The sequence below is a fragment of the Mesoplodon mirus genome (assembly GCF_964341445.2).
Source record: "Mesoplodon mirus genome assembly, chromosome: 2".
Classification (NCBI taxonomy): domain Eukaryota; kingdom Metazoa; phylum Chordata; class Mammalia; order Artiodactyla; family Ziphiidae; genus Mesoplodon; species Mesoplodon mirus.
This window is the reverse complement of record NC_138977.1, coordinates 145,475,892-145,495,539: the sequence shown is the minus strand read 5'-3', so window position 1 is coordinate 145,495,539 and position 19,648 is coordinate 145,475,892. Positions and strand designations below refer to the sequence as shown.

At 38.0% G+C, this 19,648-nt stretch overlaps 1 protein-coding gene and 1 long non-coding RNA gene across 3 annotated transcripts in view; one reads left to right on the top strand and one right to left on the bottom strand.

The window, feature by feature from the left end:
• LOC309791534 overlaps positions 1–19,648 on the bottom strand; it is a 196,675-nt gene that overhangs the window by 131,475 nt on the left and 45,552 nt on the right. The gene's annotated exons all lie outside the window — the stretch shown is intronic.
• MYOZ2 (myozenin 2) overlaps positions 11,354–19,648 on the top strand; it is a 35,638-nt gene continuing 27,343 nt past the window's right edge. For both annotated transcript variants that reach the window (XM_082600318.1, XM_082600317.1), the window contains exons 1-2: positions 11,354–11,732; positions 12,293–12,386. In XM_082600318.1, the coding sequence (XP_082456444.1) occupies positions 12,311–12,386 (76 nt within the window). In that variant the 5' untranslated portion in view covers positions 11,354–11,732; positions 12,293–12,310. The remainder of the gene's footprint in view (positions 11,733–12,292; positions 12,387–19,648) is intronic.

Below are 19,648 nucleotides of genomic sequence, written 5' to 3'. Positions count from 1 at the left end.
ATAAAAGAAACTGGGGACTTCCCTGGTGGCCCAGTGGTTAAGAATCCCCCTGCCAACAGAGGGAACATGGGTTAGATTCCTGGTCCGGGAAGACCCCACATGCCGCAGAGCAATTGGGCCTGTGCACTACAACTACTGAGCCCACGTGCCACAACTACTGAAGCCTGTGCACCTAGATCCCATGCTCTGCAACAACAGAAGCCACCGCAATGAGAAGCCCACGCACCGCAACGAAGAGTAGCCCCCGTTCGCTGCAACTAGAGAAAGCCCGTGTACAGCAAGACCCAAAGCAGCCAAACAATAAAAACTTAAAAACAATTAAAAAAATAAGATAAAAGGGCTTCTCTGGTGGCACAGTGGTTGAGAGTCTGCCTGCCGATGCAGGGGACACAGGTTCGAGCCCCAGTCTGGGAAGATCTCACATGCCGCGGAGCAGCTGGGCCTGTGAGCCATGGCCGCTGAGCCTGTGCGTCTGGAGCCTGTGCTCCGCAACGGGAGAGGCCACAACAGTGAGAGGCCTGCGTACTGCAAAAAAATAAAAATTAAAAAATTAAAAATAAGATAAAAAATAAAAGAAACTGACATCCAGATCCTTATAAGATGGTTTTTGGGGACCCTAGTCCACCATCTTCTTGGTCTGCTAGCTTTCCGAGTAAAGTCGTGTTCTTTGCCTCAACACCTCATCTCCCTATTTATTGGCCTGTTGCGCAGCGAGCAGAGTGAGCTTGTACTCGGTAACATCTGGAGCAGTGTTCCTCTCAGAGGGAACAGCTTGGGATATTTGAGAAAAGCAAAGAAGACTGGGGGTCTAGAGCAGCAAAAGTAGGAGAGAGCATAGGAGGTGTGGTCAGTGAGTTATCAGATAATATGATTGTGGAAGATATATTTAGGCCATGTTTGGGACTGGATTTTACTCTAAGGTAGGAACCATTGGAGCATTTTCAGCAGAGGAGTAAAATTTATTTTACTTTTTAAAAAAGTTCTAGCTACTTTTCGAGAACAGACCTAAGTGAGATACATGTGGAAATATTACTGAACCAGGTCCATCTCCCTGATGGGCAGTAAGCCAAATGCTGAGATGCGGAGGTTTGCAACAAAGAAAGAGTATATTCATAAGGCAGCCAAGCAAGGAGACACAGACAGGAGGACAAGTTTCAGATCTGCCTCCTTGAAGGCAAGGGTAGTGGAATATTTATGGGAGGGGCAGGGTGGTCTTAGGCAAGGGGAAAGGTGATTAGAGGTAGGGGAAAAGGTGAGGTAATCAGTGTTTTGTGCAGATGTATTCAGGTTACATTCTTCTGCATAGAAATGGAGGTGCTTAGTATGATCTAAGTTTTCTAGCCCTCTGACATCAAAACGCCATTCATCAGACACCTGAGCAGGCCCAGATTTAAGGTTGGTGGTCTAATCAGTCTTAACCAGCTCTCACCAGACAAGAGCTAATTCCAAGTTTCTGAATACAACTGGGCTACGTGAAGCTGGGAAGATATGCAATTAAAGAGGAGAAAAAAAGAAAGAAAGAGAGAAAGAAAACAATGACTAAAACGAGCTTAATCAGTGAAGGCAGTTTACAAGCAGAGGGATTTTAACAAGCTGTTCCCCTATCTGTTGCTCTGCAAGACAAGCTCAAGAATTCCTTAGTCATCAGCTTCTGTTAACTCTATGGGGTACAGTTCAGGAATAGAAGATTGGCTTTGAGGTTATTGCAATAATCTGGGCAAAAGAAACAGATCAGAGTGGTAACAGTGGAGGTAGTAAGAAGGGGTCAGTCTCTGTATTTATTTTGAAGCCTTCAAAATCCAGGATATACCCAGGATTTGCTGACCAGATTTGATAAGGAGTGTGAGAGAAAAAGGAAAGAACAAGAGATGAGTGAGTACAGGCAGAAAAGAGAAGAGGTTCAAAGACTAGGCCTAAGCATTTCAGCATTAAGAGTTTGGGTTGCTGAATAGGAACCAGCAAAGAGGATCTCATCCAGTCTCAAGGCTTTAAATGTCATATAAGCACTGACAATTCTCAAATTTATATTTCTACCCCAGACTTCTTCCCTGAAATTCTAGCTCATATATCCCAATCTTCACATCTTCACTTGGATGTCTAATAGACATCTCAAAACTAACATTTCCAAATTGGAGCTTTTGACATTCTCCCCAAAATCCAATCCTCTCAGTCTCAGAGGGCGGAAACTCTATTCTTCCCATTGCTCAGCTCCCCAAACTTGGAGTCATTTCTCCGTCTCGTATCTTATAACCGATTCTTCTGCAAATTCTATTGGTTCTACTTTCAAAATATATCCAGAATCTGACCACTCCTCACCACCTACACTGCTCCCCACCCTGGACCAAGCCACCACCATCTCTTGCCTAGATTATCACAACAGCCTTTCTAAGCGGTCTGTCCTTGCTCCACTGTGCTCTGTTCTCCACAGAGCAACCAGAGTTGTCCTATTAGAACAGCAGTCATATCATGTCATTTCTCTGGATAAGACCCTCTAACAGCTTCCCATCCTAGAGTACAACTAAAGTCCTTATGATGGCTGATGAGGCCTACATTATCTCTGACCAATCTCCTAACTTCTCTCTCCCTTACTTTGTCCTAGTCACACTAGCCTCTTCACTGTTCTCCAATATACCAGACATGTTACCACTTCAGGGCCTTTGTACTTGCTCCTTCTTACTGGGATGTTCTTCTCCTAATATATACTTCTAGCTTCCTCCTGCATCTCCTTCAGATCTTTAGTTGAATGTCATTTTTTCAATGAGGTCTTCCTCAGTCATTCTATCTAAAATCACAATCCCTACTCCCAGCAATGCTGTCTGCTTTCCCTGCTTTATTGTTTTTCTTAGTACTTATCATTATCTAACATACAGTATTTTCATTTGTTTATCTTGCCCTATGCCTATTTCTCCTACTAGAATGTAAGCTCCATGAAGGGGAGAATTTAAAAATTTTTATTTACTACCCAGTGCCTAGAATAGTAACGAATATGATAGGTGCTCAATAAATATTTGTTGAGTGAATAAACTAGGAGGGAAGAGAGGAGGAAAACCAAGATTATATGGTTTTCTGGAATCAGGAATGAAATCTCTTCAAGAAAAAAGGTAATATTGATGCACTTTTGACTTAAGGTGTGTTTATTTGAGATGTGTTGAAGCCATGCACGCCATTTTGATACAAAATAAGGTAGCTAAAGGTCCCCTAACCAACATCACTTCTTGACCCACCACTGCATATCATGGAATCAGGAGGTAAGAATGGAGAATGGATGGTTAAGCTAATGGTGGTGAAGGCCTTGTTAGAACAAAGCCTTGTTAGAACAAAGAGATTGAATATAATAATAGATGTATTTTACATATAAACATAATACAACATAAGCCCAGAAGAGCAAGTAGCCCAAGAGCAAACACAAACTCTACTTGGGAAGGTCAGAGAAGGTTTCAAGGAGATAGAAATATTTGTAAAATGTGACTGTAGAAAAATCAGTGGAGACTCACCAAGTAAGAGAACTCATCAAGTAGAGGGAAAAACTATTGTTTGTAAAACGTCTAAGTTCCAAACAATGAACATGGGTGGAGGCCTAAGAGCCTACCAACCCCAAGCCCAAACATAGTTTTAATATAAACTTATCAGTCATATAAAAATGAAAACAAGAGAGAACAGCAAGAAGACTGGGACTGCAGTTGCTTACAACTTTTGTTGCTTGCTTGGAATAGACAGCAAAGAATGAAACAATACCTAGTTGTATATCCTCTGAACACATTTTGACAACAGTCACCACCCAACCTATCCAGATCTGTGCCTTGGGAACCAACAATCAGATTATTATCTCCTCTCTTTCTTTGGGTAAGAGGGGTGCGGTAGAGGTAGACTTCCATCCCCCCAGCCTAAAAATGACTTAAGATCTTGATTAGATTGTAAGAGGGAAAAGGCAGAAAGAGGATTCTAGGATGATTCCTGGCTTGGTCTACTGGGCAGGTAGTGATAAGTATATTGTTTAAGATTGGGAATTCCGAATGAAGAGCTCATATAAGAGGATAATAAGCCCAGTTTGGGGCATATTAATATTGAGATGTTTGTGGGACACTAAAATGAATTTTCTAGTTGCAATTTGGAATACAGTTAAGAAGGCCAGGAGATAGATTAGGATCTGCCATCAAGGAGGTCACTTGTGTCAAAAGTAATTTCAATGAACTGACGGCGCACAGCCTAAGACTAATGAAATTGGGAAGTTGGAATGTCTGGACCAGTTCAGCACCTGGGTCCTGGTAAATTTACCCTGATGATGGCATGCTGGAAGGCCTTCTAATGGCACCACTTGGCCCAGATGTCAAACCTCCATGCTCATTTCCTTTGCCACATACTTCTTCCCTCCTACCAGGATTTCTCTCCAATGATCAACCATCATAGACTTACATCTATCCTGAAGTGAACCACCCCAAATCGCAAATTATCAGAGTTTTTATTGTCTTACACAGCAATATTTGTTTCACTTTTATCTCCAAACTGTTAAAGTTTCCTCTTTCTAAACACACAAGCACGCACACATGCAAATTGCTTTCCTTTTAGCTACTGAACTCTCTCTCCCCTTTAGTTCACAAACAGTTCTTTTAAATAAATGATTTCCATTTGCAGCTTACACTTCCCATCCACTCATTCTTGCCTTAAATCCTTTCTATTTGGGTTCTGTTACTACCACATTAAAAAGTGTCTCTAAATTCTGCCGGTGACCTACTTCTTGCTAAATCCAGTGACCTTTTCTCATATGTCATCCTCTATAATCTCTGTGGAGAATTTGACGGTGCCTTAAAATTCTCTTTTCTCTTGAACTTTTGCTCTCCTGTTTTCTTCTTTTCCCGATTTCTTTAACTTTTTCTGATTCATCCTTTCAATAAATATTTACTAGGCACTGAATTTTTTACTCTTAAAATGTGTCATAATTTATGAGATAAAGTAGTAGGTGGATTTGGGTTCAGGCAAACTACATGGCAAACCAGTAGATTAGTGGACGTTTGTATGGGAGCATAGAATCAGAATAAGGAGAGTTATATATATTCATACAATTCAGATTTTGTTAATGACATTAGGTTCTGAGGCACTGATAAATCACTCCCACATAGGATATATACTTAACAAGTATACCAGACCCTTCACTTTCTGACTGTTTTATTTCTTAGCAATTCCTCTTGTGATCTACACATGCTTTATTTATATTAATCCCACAGCTCAATTCATATTCACATCTTTCTCAGTTAGGGAACTATTCTTTTTCTATCTGTGTGGCCTTCAACATGTGACTTAACCTCTCTGTGCCTTGTCTGCAAACAGGGGTTAAGCCATTATTTTTTAAGGTGACAACATATTTTGAATGTCATCCTTTCTCATGTTTATGCTAAAGTTAAATATTTGGTGATAATAATAATAATGGCTAACATTTATTACACACTTAATATGAGCCAGGCATTGAGATAAGTACTATGCCATGCAACAGCCTTATGATGTTGATATTATGATTGTCCTTATTTTATAACCATGCTGCTGAGACTCTAGCATGTGATACATGCTGTGAAGTCCAGATTCTGTCACTAAATTCCTTGACTATACATTCTTTTAAAACACTTCATGTTTTCTTTAATTAACTTTTGTTTAATTAGGTCATGCTAAATTTGTATATAAAAGCAGGGGTGACTTCTTGCAGGTGAGAAAACTGTCAAAGAAAATACTCCTGTAGACAACAGGAAAAATATAGGTTGGCTAGAATCGTGAAAGTAAATGTGACAAAGTTCTGGATAAATGCTGGGATTATACAAGCAAAAGAAAAAAAATGATTTGCAGGTTTTCTTTGGCAACTTCTTTCTTAATATTTCTGTATATGAAACTTTCTCTCTTTCCAGGTTCCCAACCTTATTACGTTAGCTTCTGTCCTTGACAAGCTGGTCATCGGGCTCTGTTTACTTCTCCTTTTCTCCCCAGTTTACCTTAAGGCTTAATTTAACAGCCTAGAAGGAAATGCTTAAGTAAAAGACATAAATTTGCAGAGGAAGACAAGTAAAACACTGGGCTTGCCTATAAATGGATTATTTTGATGGCGTTGGATTTGATCCTTATTTTTGGCAGTGAAGGTGGTAAGCGTGTTTGTGTGTGTGGTACACGGGCCAGGAAAGGAAGGAGAGGTCTGCACAGCAACTGGCACGTTTTCATTGTTTATGTTCAGCATTTTAATAACATTAGTATTTGCACAGCTGAAGGAAAGGAAAGCACCCTGAGGATAAACACCATGAGGAACTCTAGAAGTTTGCAAACCAGAAAAACATGAGTTGGGAAAGAGCCATAAATGTTAATAAGTAAAAAGCACCTCAGCCAAGATAAACCTAGTGTTGGGATGCTAAATTCCAAAGGGAATCAAAAAGGAGCACACTGAAATACTTAATCTGACAATTCTTAACTCTGTTTTTATCATGAAGGTATCACTACAGAGATATTCAGAGATCAGGAAGTTGGAGATTTCTGCACAGTATAGTGAAAACAAAAAAGCCTTTAAATGAGAACTTTTATTTATTTATTTTTAATAAATGAATTTATTTATTTATTTTTGGCTGCTTTGGGTCTTCGTTGCTGTGAGTGGGGACTACTCTTTGTTTTGGTACATGGGCTTCTCATTGCGGTGGCTTCTCTTGTTGCGGAGCACGGGCTCTAGGCACGCAGGCTTCAGTAGTTGTGGCTCATGGGCTCAGCAGTTGTGGCTCGCGAGCTCTAGAGTGCAGGCTCGGTAGTTGTGGCGCATGGGCTTAATTGCACTGCGTCATGCAGAATCTTCCCGGATCAGGGCTCAAACCCGTGTCCCCTGCACTGGCGGGTGGATTCTTAACCACTGTGTTATCAAGGAAGTCCCGAGAAACAACTTTTCATTTCATCTCTATAATTTACAAGTATGATGCATGGGGGATTTTACTTAATCTCTCAGAACCTCAATTTCCTCATCTGCAAAACAAAGGAACTGCCTAGCAAACAGTAACTAAATAGTGGCTGTAATAGTTCTGTTTACTCTTAGTTGGTGCCCTTAGGTCTCCGTCTTGTACTATCTCACTTTGGCCAGTAGGATAATCACCACAGCTCTGCTTATAACTATTCTGCCTTTGCTATGGGATGGTAAGGAGATCAGTTGTAAGCTGGACCTTACTCAATATAGGAAAATAGAAACCATGGAAGGCATGGCAATTAGCTATTAAGGAGAATACGAAGGCTTTTTGCACAAACCAAAGCCCATGCTTCCATAGACAGCCTCATCAGCTGTGAGTTTTTACACCTTTTTTTATCCTTTCAAGCAGATTCTTTCCTCCCAGGGTTACCACCATATCTAAGGCCCTGAAGGTTGGTAAAGAACAGATAGTCCTCTCAGATATGTCATTCAGCACTAGCCTGGGAGCTGCCCTTTTTGGATTCTGCATGCAATAATCCAGAACTGAGCCTCAGTAATGGTAATGTGCTGTCTGCCCACTTAGCAGACGGTCAGTCCCTACATCCTGGGCCCCCCGGATCCTGCCCTAATCTCCAACTGCCTACAGTCACCTAATATAGACTCAAAATGGGACAAGGAGAAACACAGGATTAAAAAACAAGTGCTCAGTCAGAGAAAGATCAATGTAGACACTGTTTACCACTTGGCTAAAGGGCTCATGTTTACCACTGGCTGAATAAAGTTGCCTTTCATGGGTCCTAATGGTGTGGATTTTTGTTAGGTGGTTTATTGGCAGTAAAATTCACCTTATTTATTCTTTTTTTCTCTTCTAGCAAGTGGTAAAAGAGTTGGAAATGCAACTGCGGCAGGCCCAGAAATGGAAATGATTTGGTTATAGGGGTGTTGAAAAGCTCTGCCAAAAACTTCAGCGTCACTAGCCTCCTAAGGCACCAGGTTCCACCATTAGAATCCCATTATTCTGCCTACAGTAAAAGGTCCTGTCATTATCTTTAGCATCAATTAGTTTAAAATACTTAGGGCCTTGGGGGGAAAATAAAGTCCTACTCTGTTTCATTTAGGGTTAGGGAGTCACTTCAAGGACAGGAATGATTAGTAGGACCAGTGTAGGTACTGAGACCCTGGGGGTAGGAGAGATTCTTCTCTAGTGTACAGGAATGTGTGGGTGTGGAGAGGACACAGGGAGGAGGGCAGTCCTGGGTCTTAGAGGTGCAAGGGTAGGGGCTACAGCCAAAGAAAGACTGCAACATGACAAACTGGAGGGGAGTTTAATCTAGAGCCAGACCTCTGTGTAGATGAAACAGAAATATATTAACTGCGACTTGATTTAAAATTGAAAGGCACTGACTTTCAGAATGGACCATCTGAAAATGCTGTATAATAACCATTAAAGTTCTTTCTAAAATTTAGCTGTTGGGACTTCCCTGGTGGCACAGTGGTTAAGAATCTGCCTGCCAATGCAGGGGACACGGGTTCGATCCCTGGTCGGGGAAGATCCCACATGCCATGGAGCAACTAAGCTTCTGAGTCACAACTACTGAGCCCGTGCGCCACAATTACTGAAGCCTGCACTCTAGAGTCTGCGAGCCACAACTACTGAGCCCATGCGCCACAATTACTGAAGCCTGTGTGCCTAGAGCCTGTGCTCCGCAACAATAGAAGCCACTGCAATGAGAAGCCTGTGTACCACAACGAAGAGTAGCCCCTGCTTGCCACAACTAGAGAAAGCCCACGTACAGCAACGAAGACCCAACGCAGCCAAAAATAAATAAATAAATGTTAAAAAAATTTAGCTGTTGTGTCATGAAGCAAATGGATAGTATACATTGTTTTAAATCTATGATACCAGTGACTAATTCTTTCTTCTTTTGAGAACAAATAATAACTCAAAAACCAGAAAGCTATCAGAGATATGTATAAATGAGCTTAAAATATAAGGCAAAACAATTTTTGGTATAATTCAGAAATAAACAAAAACAAGTATGTTATTATATTCTTCAAAACTTTAAAAATCTTTTAAAATAATCTTTCATTCTGGAAACCAAAATCAACATAACAACTATTGTCTTTTGAGGACACCATTTCAACCTATAGAACTGTATGTAACACAAAATTGGAAACATATAAAGGTGACCAAATAGGAAAATGGTCTTTCTGAATATATTTTAATTTTTTACTGAATAATGCAGTTGATTATTCTAAGGTTCTAAATTCTTCCATATTGCAGAAATAAAATAGTAAAAGGAAAAATTAACACTTACTAAACTTTTATTAAGTAACAAGAATTTCTAAAATTGTTACATGTAAAGTGTCCATGGTTCTATGTGGTAGATACTGTAACCTCCATTTTACAGACGAAAAAACTAGAGTTTGAGAGACTTTACTAATAGCACACCACTGTAAATGCTTAAGCCAGGAATATAAAAGCAATTTAGAGATCTTGAGAGGGAACTTAAATTCATTGGCTCGGCTAAATGTTTCTCACTGCTACCTAATTAATAACTTCAATGCAAACTTTTACTTAGAAGCAGTTGCAACAGGTTAGCTTACACCTACCATTTACTACCTTGAACTGTCAATCCTATGATCAGGCACTTATTTTGGTCACATATAAAACAACTTCTCCTTTAAGTAGCCACCATCATCTTATACTCAATTGACTGTTTATTACAATTCTATTTCCCCCCAAGTGCTTGACATAACAGGAGAATAATTCCAAACTCATGCATTCCACAGTCTCCAACCCACTCATTTATTCATTCACTTAATGAATATTGAATATCCACCAATATACTAGACACAATTCTTGCTGCTGAAGATATAAAGCCTAAGTCTTTATGAAGTTCATATTTTAATAGGAAAAAGAGATACCAGATAGATGATAGAGATAGATTGATAGATGGATGACAGCTAGCTAGACAAATAGATATAGATATAGGTATAGATAAAAGTGTTATGTCCTTGTGGCAAAAACTGAGAGTTGGGCTTCCCTGGTGGCGCTGTGGTTCAGAGTCCGCCTGCCTATGCAGGGGACACGGGTTCGTGCCCCGGTCCGGGAAGATCCCACATGCCATGGAGCAGCTGGGCCCATGAGCCATGGCCGCTGAACCAGTGCGTCTGGAGCCTGTGCTCCGCAACGGGAGAGGCCAGAACAGTGAGAGGCCCGCATACCGCAAAACAACAACAACAACAACAAAAAACTGAGAGTTGTCACCCAGTAATCATTATCTTCTTTGTCAGTAAATTAACCTCTGAATTTAACTGGGCGTGGCCACCCAGAATAAAATCTACATTTCCCAACCTCTCTTGAGCTGTGTTTGGCTATGTGACTAAGTTCTGCCAAAGGGATGTAAACAAAAGAGATTTGAGCAATATCAGGACATGTTTGAAGGAGACCTTCATTACTTTTTCTTTTTCTTTTTCCTGCTGCCTTTCTCATTACTTGTTCTTTTTTCCTGCTGACTGAAATAAGAGCATGGTGACTAGAGCTGAAGCAGTCATTTAAGCCCAAGGGTCTGCATCTTAGGGACAATGGAGCAAAATGTTAGAGGTGACTGCACCCCTGATAATTATGTCAATCACACGAACCCTAGATTATTTACCTATGGACAAAGTTTATGTGTGAGAAAAACAAACTTCCATCTTTTTGAAATTTCTGTTTTTAGGGTTTTCTGTCACTCCCATTCGACTTTAATTTTAACTAATACAAAAATGTTTAAAAAATAAAGCAGAGTAAGGGATTAGAGTGTGGCACCATGTGATATTTTAGACAGGGTGACTGGGGAAGGACTTTATGAGGAATCAGTAGTTGGGGGGAGTCCTGAATGCATGAGTAAGCCAAGTGGTAGGGGGAGAGCATGTTTCAGGAAGTGGGAAATAGTAAGAGCCAAAGCCTGGATATGGGAGGGAACATGATTCTGTGTTCAAAGACCAGCAAGGAGGCCAACATGGCCTACCTTCCCAACCTCTTATCCTGATCCTCAAACAGAAATCCTTGACTCCAGACCTTGCAGAGATCAGTCAACTTTGCAGGCACTGTTCTCTACAGGCTCTCTTCAGAAAGACTCATGACCCAGCTATGAGTCTAAGCTTTTACTCAGATAGCTTCAAGGCTCAACCTCTAAGGCCCATTACAAAATGCTCCCCTACTTCACCATTCAAATATAACCCATTTTTCTGAACTTACTATAGGTTCTCACTCTTGCTTAAGGGATGGCACTATTGATCTGCCCCATATTGCTTTCTTTCTTCTTGAAACTCCTTAGATATTATGGTCAATACTTTCATGTTAATTGTTAATAATCTATCATTCTGTTCTAACTCACGTATTCAATATGTATCTTTTGCCACCTCAATTAAGATGTAATGTAAGGGCTACATCTTAAAAAGTTTTTAAAATCTTTTTTGGCTAGTATCTCTCCAAACAGAAGGTACTCCATAAAAACCTTCTGTATGTTCATTCAAACATCTCACAAACTAGAAACACAATGGAGAGAACCTAATCTTTCTTGGTTCCTCCCTTTTGCCAGGAAGATATGAGTAGCTGAAGTATTTGGTGCTATATATAGTCAGTTGATGTCAGCTGGATGCCAGTCTCTTCAGAAAGGCTCAGTCCCAGTTTGAGTCAGAGCTAGGGACCATGCTATCCCAGGCTCAAGGATAAAAACCATCGGGCCCAAGTGCCATCCATATTCCATCTCCAGTCTTTCCTCCACAAATCAGGATTCATCCTTCCTGAAAAGCACGGTGTAAGAGCAAGGTAAGTATATTGTTTCCTAAAATGTTCTATTAGTCAGTTGTCCAAGGAAGTTCAGAGTTGTGACTCATTAATGGGCTTTCTTTGCTTTAAAGGACAGCTGTTGATGTCAATATTAAAATACTACCACCAAAGAGTTCTGGTTTAATCTGGCGTCCTTTCTTCATTCTTACAATTTGCTGGAATTGATGTACTGTGATGTTGGTACAAATGAAGGCCAGTAAGGAAACAGTGACAGGTTAAAATAAACTGTGGAAAAGAGAGAGGAAGGGGAAAGGAGTCCAGCTCTTTCATTGTTTCTCATTGCCCAATAATCATTGTACTAGTATATAGATAAGACTGGGCCGGAAACTCTAAGAAACAGCCTCTGTTCACTGTGACATTGCCTGTCAATGAATAGCATGCTCTGTCACCAGACAAGGAATGGTATTAAAGTCTTTCAGTAGAAAGCAATAATAAACTCTTAATAAAGAACAAAGATGCTGTCTTTCAAAAGGATGATTATAAAACACTCCAAATGAGTTCTTGACATTGCCTCAATAATGTTCCTTTATTTTTCACAGGGAGGGAACAAAAAAATCATGCTATCACATAATACCATGGTGAAGCAGAGGAAACAGCAAGCATCAGCCATCATGAAGGAAATCCATGGAAATGGTATCAGTGAAAACCCTTCACAGCAATAATATAGCTCAGCATTAACGTAGACCCTTCCTGATGTTATTTAATATTCTATAGTTTACTTCCTTTAAATTCTTGCTATTCTGTCATAACAAACCTGGAGCTCTAGGGGGTGTATAAAAGCCTATGGTAACTAATCCTTTTGTAGTCATCCTTTCTCATTTGAAAGCTATTTTCAGATGAACAACTGCTCTAAAGGAATGAAGCAATCTGACAGCTGATGTACATTCTATTTGGCTTGCCTTTCACATTTCACGTTATAAGTTAATATCACCACTCTCAGATCTTTTTTTCTCTTCTTTGGACAGGTCTCATACAATCTTGTCTTCATTGTCCATCCCACCAGATCTATCTTGATTTCTTTTACCTTATATTACATAAATCATTCAAAATCTGTTCTAGCGTCCTTTTTTTTTAAAAAAAGGTGTTAAATTGGAATTCATATTCATTGTGAACTTCTTTAACCCTGAAACGTTAGTCTTCATATTTAGTAACTGATTTACCGAGATATTCTGTGTGGAAATCTATTTCTATTTATAATTTCTAGGAAAATATAGATTTCTTATACTCTCAAGCATATAACTCAAAAAATTTTTAATATAAATTAGATGCAAGATGATATTCCACTCTCTTCTCTAAGTTCTAGCAAAACACTCTAGAAAGTAATGCTTTATACATTGCATTTTGATTGTTATAAAGGAAATTCAACTTTGATTGTTATAAAGGAAATTGAGCAAAGGATAGCATCAATTTTAAAAGTTAATAAGTAAAATATCTAGATAGTTTTAAGGGCCGATTTGAGCCATTCCAGAATATATCTGTGGAGTTTTCAGGGCACCTCCTTATTTCCCTTCTATTAACAAGGAATGTGACCTTTTACCTGAACAATACTAAGACCTAGAGCAATGAGATCTTTCACCAGGTAGCTGGGAACAGGCATAAGTATAGCATTTTCATATTTCACTTTCCATAAAGCAAGCTGAATAAAACCAATCAGAGACTGTGTTAGGTGCTTCCCCCTACAACGCAGTCATATTTAAAGGGTTCTGTTATTAAGTTTTGTTTTCTATTTTTTTGCAATACAAAATCACCATACTGGATTCAACTTAGACCCATGTTTTACTATGATGTCAAACTAGTTTGGAATAAAGTGAAAATAATTCTGAATCAGACACCAGAACTAAATTTGTACCAATGCAAGTTTCCAAAATTCAGGCTTCTTTAAAATTTTTGTGCTTCTTTATATTTCCTGCTTCATGTAGTTTACTTGAAATTGTTTTAATAGTTTCCTTGATCAATAAGAAAAAAACCAGATAATCACTTGAGTTTGAGACTAAATTATTTATCTTAAAACTAGGCTTGGGATAAGTTATCATTTTCTAATTGCATCATAATCATAAATCAATCCATCATTTTAATGTATTCCCAGTTTAAATCATATGTTGGATTCTACTCTCTTATTTCTGACATAGACCTATAAGAGTATCTTTTTCCTTTTTTTATAATATAACTTTTGTTTTTTTATGAAATATAAAGAAAAAGTACAATTATATCTCAAGGGGAAAAAAACCCTCAAGACTATAATCTCACCACCAACAGGTCCTGGCCATGTAAAGTTGGCTGAAGCCCTCCCTCCCAAGTCGCGGGAAGGTTTCCAGTCCCTTAAATGGAGTCACATGCTCTGCCTTTGTTTGGAGGTCAAGTACTACAGATAACAGGGATAATCACAGACTTCTTTCTTAACTCATCTCAGATAAAACAGCTGCAGTACTTTAGGAAGCAGTTTAAATAATTTCCCTCTTTTATTTCCTCTGACATCTTACATGAAACTTTATTATTTGTATATGACATAGTGTTTAGAGATCTGGAGCTAGGGGAGTATCATTTTTTCTAAGAAGGCAGAAATGAGACATGGACTGCAGAGAAACCTTTCTGGGAATAATTCTCCAAACTTTCAAACACTTCACACCAACAAAAACCTGGATAATTTAAGATAAAGCATGCAACCTTTTGATCTTAATTCTAAGACTAAATAAGTAAAATTTGGACTGGATTGTCCTCTATAAAAATGAACAGAAAAGCTATTCAAAGTTCTTCTCCCACTCCCTTCTCCCCTTGTGCATCAAGATTTTTTTTTTCAGTATTATAATTCATTTATTTTTTATATCACTTTTCAAAATCATTTAGCCTGGAGGAGAATGAAATGTGACAATGAGATGGCTAAATGAGTTGTCTTCTAAACCTGAGCTAGGAGTTCAGTCCAGTTCTTGCTGTGGGGAGAGAGACTATAGCTGGTGAGCCTTGAGATGATCAGTAGGAAAATATAAGAATCAAAAAGGAGAGTTTTTCATCAGAGCACTCATTGAATCTGAAGGAGAAATAACCTCAAAGAATTACTGAGAAATCCTACCCATATAGACTAAAATACATAGAACTGGATAGCACAAGTAAAAATGTAGATAACTCACAGCCTCTACTAACTATATGCCAAACTGTTCACTCATTATGGATCCATAATGATTTGGTGACAAATTATGTACCAGAAGCAAATATACTACACCCTCAATAAGTAATTAATAAAAAGTATCTCCTAACACTAAGGCTCTATATCTTCAGACAGACCATCCTCAGCATCATATCATGATGATCATCAACATGGTCATCAACATCAATATTAAAAGTGTTAGAGCTGATGATTAGTAGCTGTTTTGTGTTACTACTGTGATGCAAAACCCAGATGCTTTTAACAGAAATATCAGAGCCATGTTGCAAGTGTCTAACAAGTGCTATTCTAAAAGACAAAAACACCGAAATACTTTGCCATTATCTGTCATGAATTAGTTGTGGAGGCAAGAAAAGATGGCTTATAATGGTTCCATGCCCACCAGCCCTGTGCTATTTACTCCTGATGCTGTACATATTCTCCAGTGGTGATCATGTTTCTCTCTCACTCAGTAACTCATTTGAGACTTGATTACTGAAGGAAGAGAGAGAGAGAGAGGGGAGGATAAAAGAATAGGAAGTAATAAGTCTATAGAGAAAGAGAATGGGGAATGAGAATGTAAGAAGGAGAGGCACTCCAGAGCAACTGGCATCCATCCAGAAATGGTGGGGAAAAGGAATAGGGATTAAAATTATCTAAGAACTGGGAGTATGCTGTCCCCTGATCTTAAGCACAGATATTGCTGACAGTTTAGAAGAGCTTCAGAAACAGAAAGACTACAGTTGTTTCAGTCACCCTATGGTTTTCGCACCTGGGCTCTGTGAGGGCTTTTTTGGTATGTTTTTTGTTTGTTTGTTTTTTCCCTCATGACTGGTGAACAGCTTTTCCCAGCACACAGAAGAGGACTGAGCAGATTGTTTTTGCGATTTCAGGAAAAGAGTTTAGTCTGTGGTCTGAAAACAGGAAGCCAGGTTCTAAATGGAGTGCTGTTGTTGATATTGTACCAGGAGCCCTGAGTTCCAGACCAGACAGCAGATTTCTCATCTGAAAATGAAGAGGTTGGATCTGTTGAGTCATCTATTCTAAAATTTCATGATTCTAATATATTGAGCTATGTGCTCAAACATCAGTGTATTTGAGTTTTTCCACCAATAACAGAGGCAATGATAATATTAACACAAATTGCAGGGGCACTTTGAAAAGCATAGATATAATGTCTTGACTTTCAGACGAAAGATAATGTGAGGACCCCTTTTACTTTTCCTGTATAAGCATATCTTAAACTGTAATTAATCAAGTCATCAATATAAAAATGAGGACACCAGGAAGGACTTAAACACTTAGTCTAGGGGAGAAAAAGAACTTAACCTAATGCTTAATGTACAAATTTGTTAGTTTTCTTTGGTTTAAAATTTCACATTAGCATTCTCATAACCCGAAGAAAAAGCATGCTTTATTTTGAAAATTGGTGTGCAATAATATGTTGTGAAATCATGGATTTTTCTAAGCATGCCATAGATTTCTAAACCTCCAATAACGCTCTCCAGCAAAGTAGCAGCAGAGAACTAGGCTAAATTCCAATTTATACCAAAGTTGAAATTACAGTGTTTAATTCTTGCCATATTCCATCATCCTAGAAGAATGATGAACATCATTTCTTTGTTGCCTTTTTCACTCTAATATGCTCTAGATATACATCCTATAAACAGTACTAGATGAATTACTGGTTTGTGTAACTCAATTTGCATAATTCAATACATTGGTAATCTCATTTTTTAAATGTTTATAGATTTACACAGTTATTGAATGGTAATACTTTAACAGTAAATTTTTGAACTCAAATCAAGGCAAGGAGATATGAAATAGGAAAATATAGAATCCGAGATGAGTTTCAAAATCAACTTTTTAATCTAGAGAAAATTATTAAAAATTACTAATAAACTTTTAATCAAATGTAGACTTTTCAAGTATTATTCAAAATCACAGTCTGGACTATTAACTTTTATATAATATATATATATGCATGTTGCAGTATGCAGTAATGTATATTTATGGACTATTATTCAATCCACACAGGCCAACTGTCTGTAAACAGGCAGAAGAGTCCTGTTAAGCGTAGAGAAAATCTCTTGGCTTCAATCAGGCTTTTAAGTAAATCGATAGGACCACCCTAAAGCAAATCAATTTCAGTTATCTCCCCTTCTGTGGTTTTGCCCATTTTACCAGAATTGCAGCTGCCAGTGAATCATGGGGAAACAGTTTTAAAAGATCTTTTGTCTTACTACTATTATTTGTAAGTGGGTATCTTTACAAACTATGAATTGGATTCACTGATCTAACTAAATATGTAACTTTGGCAGGATCAAAATTACAAATTAAAAATACAGAACTACCTGTGCACACATAAATCCTTGTTGACTAAGTTTTAGAATGTTAACCTATGAAATAAATGTGAAAAAAAAATGTTTCCTTTGGAGGGATTTAGGTTCAGTGTCTGCTCATAAGACTGCATATTGAAGAAAGGTCTGAAAAAGGAATTGGTCACATTTTCAAAGATCACTGATATTCTCCCAATAAAATGCAATTTTCCATTTGGTTTCCAGTACTCATAGTAATATGGTTAAAGTGGAAGGAAAGTATATTCAAAAATCAAAAGTTTGAACTTTTTAATGTAAGATTTTAAATCTTAATTTAGCTACAAAAATAATGCACATTTGAGGACATTACTAAGAAAGAATATTGATTACAATTATTTAATATTTCTAGTAGATTGAAAAATGTGGAGGTTTTTGTGGAAATTAATTTGATAATGGTCAAGACCCTAGTTATATTTTAATAGTTTTTTATAATTAGATATTTATTCCAAAATAATCATTATTTCCTTAAAATAGTAGCAAACTATAATAGATTAAGTCCTATAAAATCTTTAAAGAATAAATGGAAAATTCTGGATCACTATAAACGACATTAACAGGAAAGCATGCCTAGCAATATTATTTTCAATAGATGATCTAATGCCACAAAGACAACCTTCTAATCCATCAGGGCAAGGATATGAACCCTGAATAAGTTATATCATTTATCAGGCATCCAGATTAAACACACTGTTAAGACCCTGCACAGAGGTTTGCAATAAAGGGCAGGGAACAGCTGAACTTGGATTCTATCTGCTCAGTTGACACCATTCTTTTCACTCTGAAAGTTTAAGTAAATGAAAGTGTTCATACATTAGATTTCCCAACTCACAGATGGTCTGGAACTCCAGCTCCAATTACATCATAAACTTAACTACTGGAAGGGAAGGGAAAAAAAACCTTGGAGAATTTAGTTTATGTCTTTTATTGTTTGTTTGTTTATGCAAAATATATTGACTTAAAATGTTCCTATGTCTATCAGTATGCTAGTGAATATTTAACTGGTTCTTTGGAGGGGGGAAATGCCTTGGTTTGTAGAATTTGCCAATTTCTGTGGTATGAATACTCTTGACATAGCCAATTTTGAGCTATCATCAAGGAGAAACTGAATGCAGAGTTGGGAAGAGATGTGTAGTAATACAACACTATATAGTATTTCCACCATACAGATATAAGAAAACATCAAGAGCATAGATAATAGCAAAAAGGAGTAAAACATTTAGAAAGTGATATTTTTGAGTATTTATTGCTTTCTTTTTAATATAACTTATTATTAAGTTTATATAATTTAATTTTAATAGTGGTTATGTTCACTGAGTTTAACTACTGGCTCACAGAATTTCTGAAAATTTATCAATCGACTCTTGTGAACCAGTACTAGCCTGCTCCAGACACCACTAGATTTCTCATGCAGTGCTTCTGGTCCCAGAGATCCACAGTACCTTTAGATAGTCACTCAAAGCCAACGATTAACTCACTGTCTGTTACTTACAGAGTTAAGAGGGAGAAAATTTAGGCTTAAAGGTAGTGGAAAGAAGTATGAAGAATAAGCAAAGAGAGTTGAGAGTTGGTCAATTATTTTGCGTGCCTTCTTCTCCTCTTTCCTTTTTGTCTCTTATATCTCCTCTCTTGTGGTATAAACTTACTAGTAATAATGGATTGTACCAACTGATTATTGAGGGTAGGTAAGTTCCTCATGGCTCTTGCTGCACATCTACTTCTTGTAGCAGCTTGGGTGATGATTATTGTGTTTTGCTAAAAAGGAGTGAATGTTTCTTATGAGCCCAAATGAGTCTGGCCAGAGGTATATCCATATTTTATACTTCTGCTCTTTTTTCCCTCTCCTCTTCGAGGCCCCCACTACTGCGCTTCTAGGCTATTTTTCTTTACTCTTTCTTGATTCCAATCTTAATAGACTTTTTGGACCTACATCAGTGAGATGAAGATCTGAAGAGAATGACCATAGTTAGCATGCTTTTAGTTGAAAATAGCAGAAACTCAGAAACCAACTAAAGGGAATTTATTGCCTCACATAACTGAAAAGTTCAGAGGTGATCTGATAAGTCTTCATCTGTATGCCATTCATCAAGTATGCCATTAAGGACCAGGTTTCTTTTTCCCTCTGCTCTGATTTTCTTGGGGTAAGCTTCACCCCACATCTGGTTCTATCATTTTATCAAGTACATACCAACAGTTTCCTGGGCAATATACATCCGTGCTTATCTGCAGCAGGAAAAGAAAGTATCTTTGGCACAATGTACACAAAGAAAAGTCCTGATATTTTGCCTCATTGACCTAGGTCAGGTCACACACCTGTTCCTCTATCAATCACAAGGGTTAATTAATTCCTGTCAAATATACCCCAGAAAACTATTGTAAAT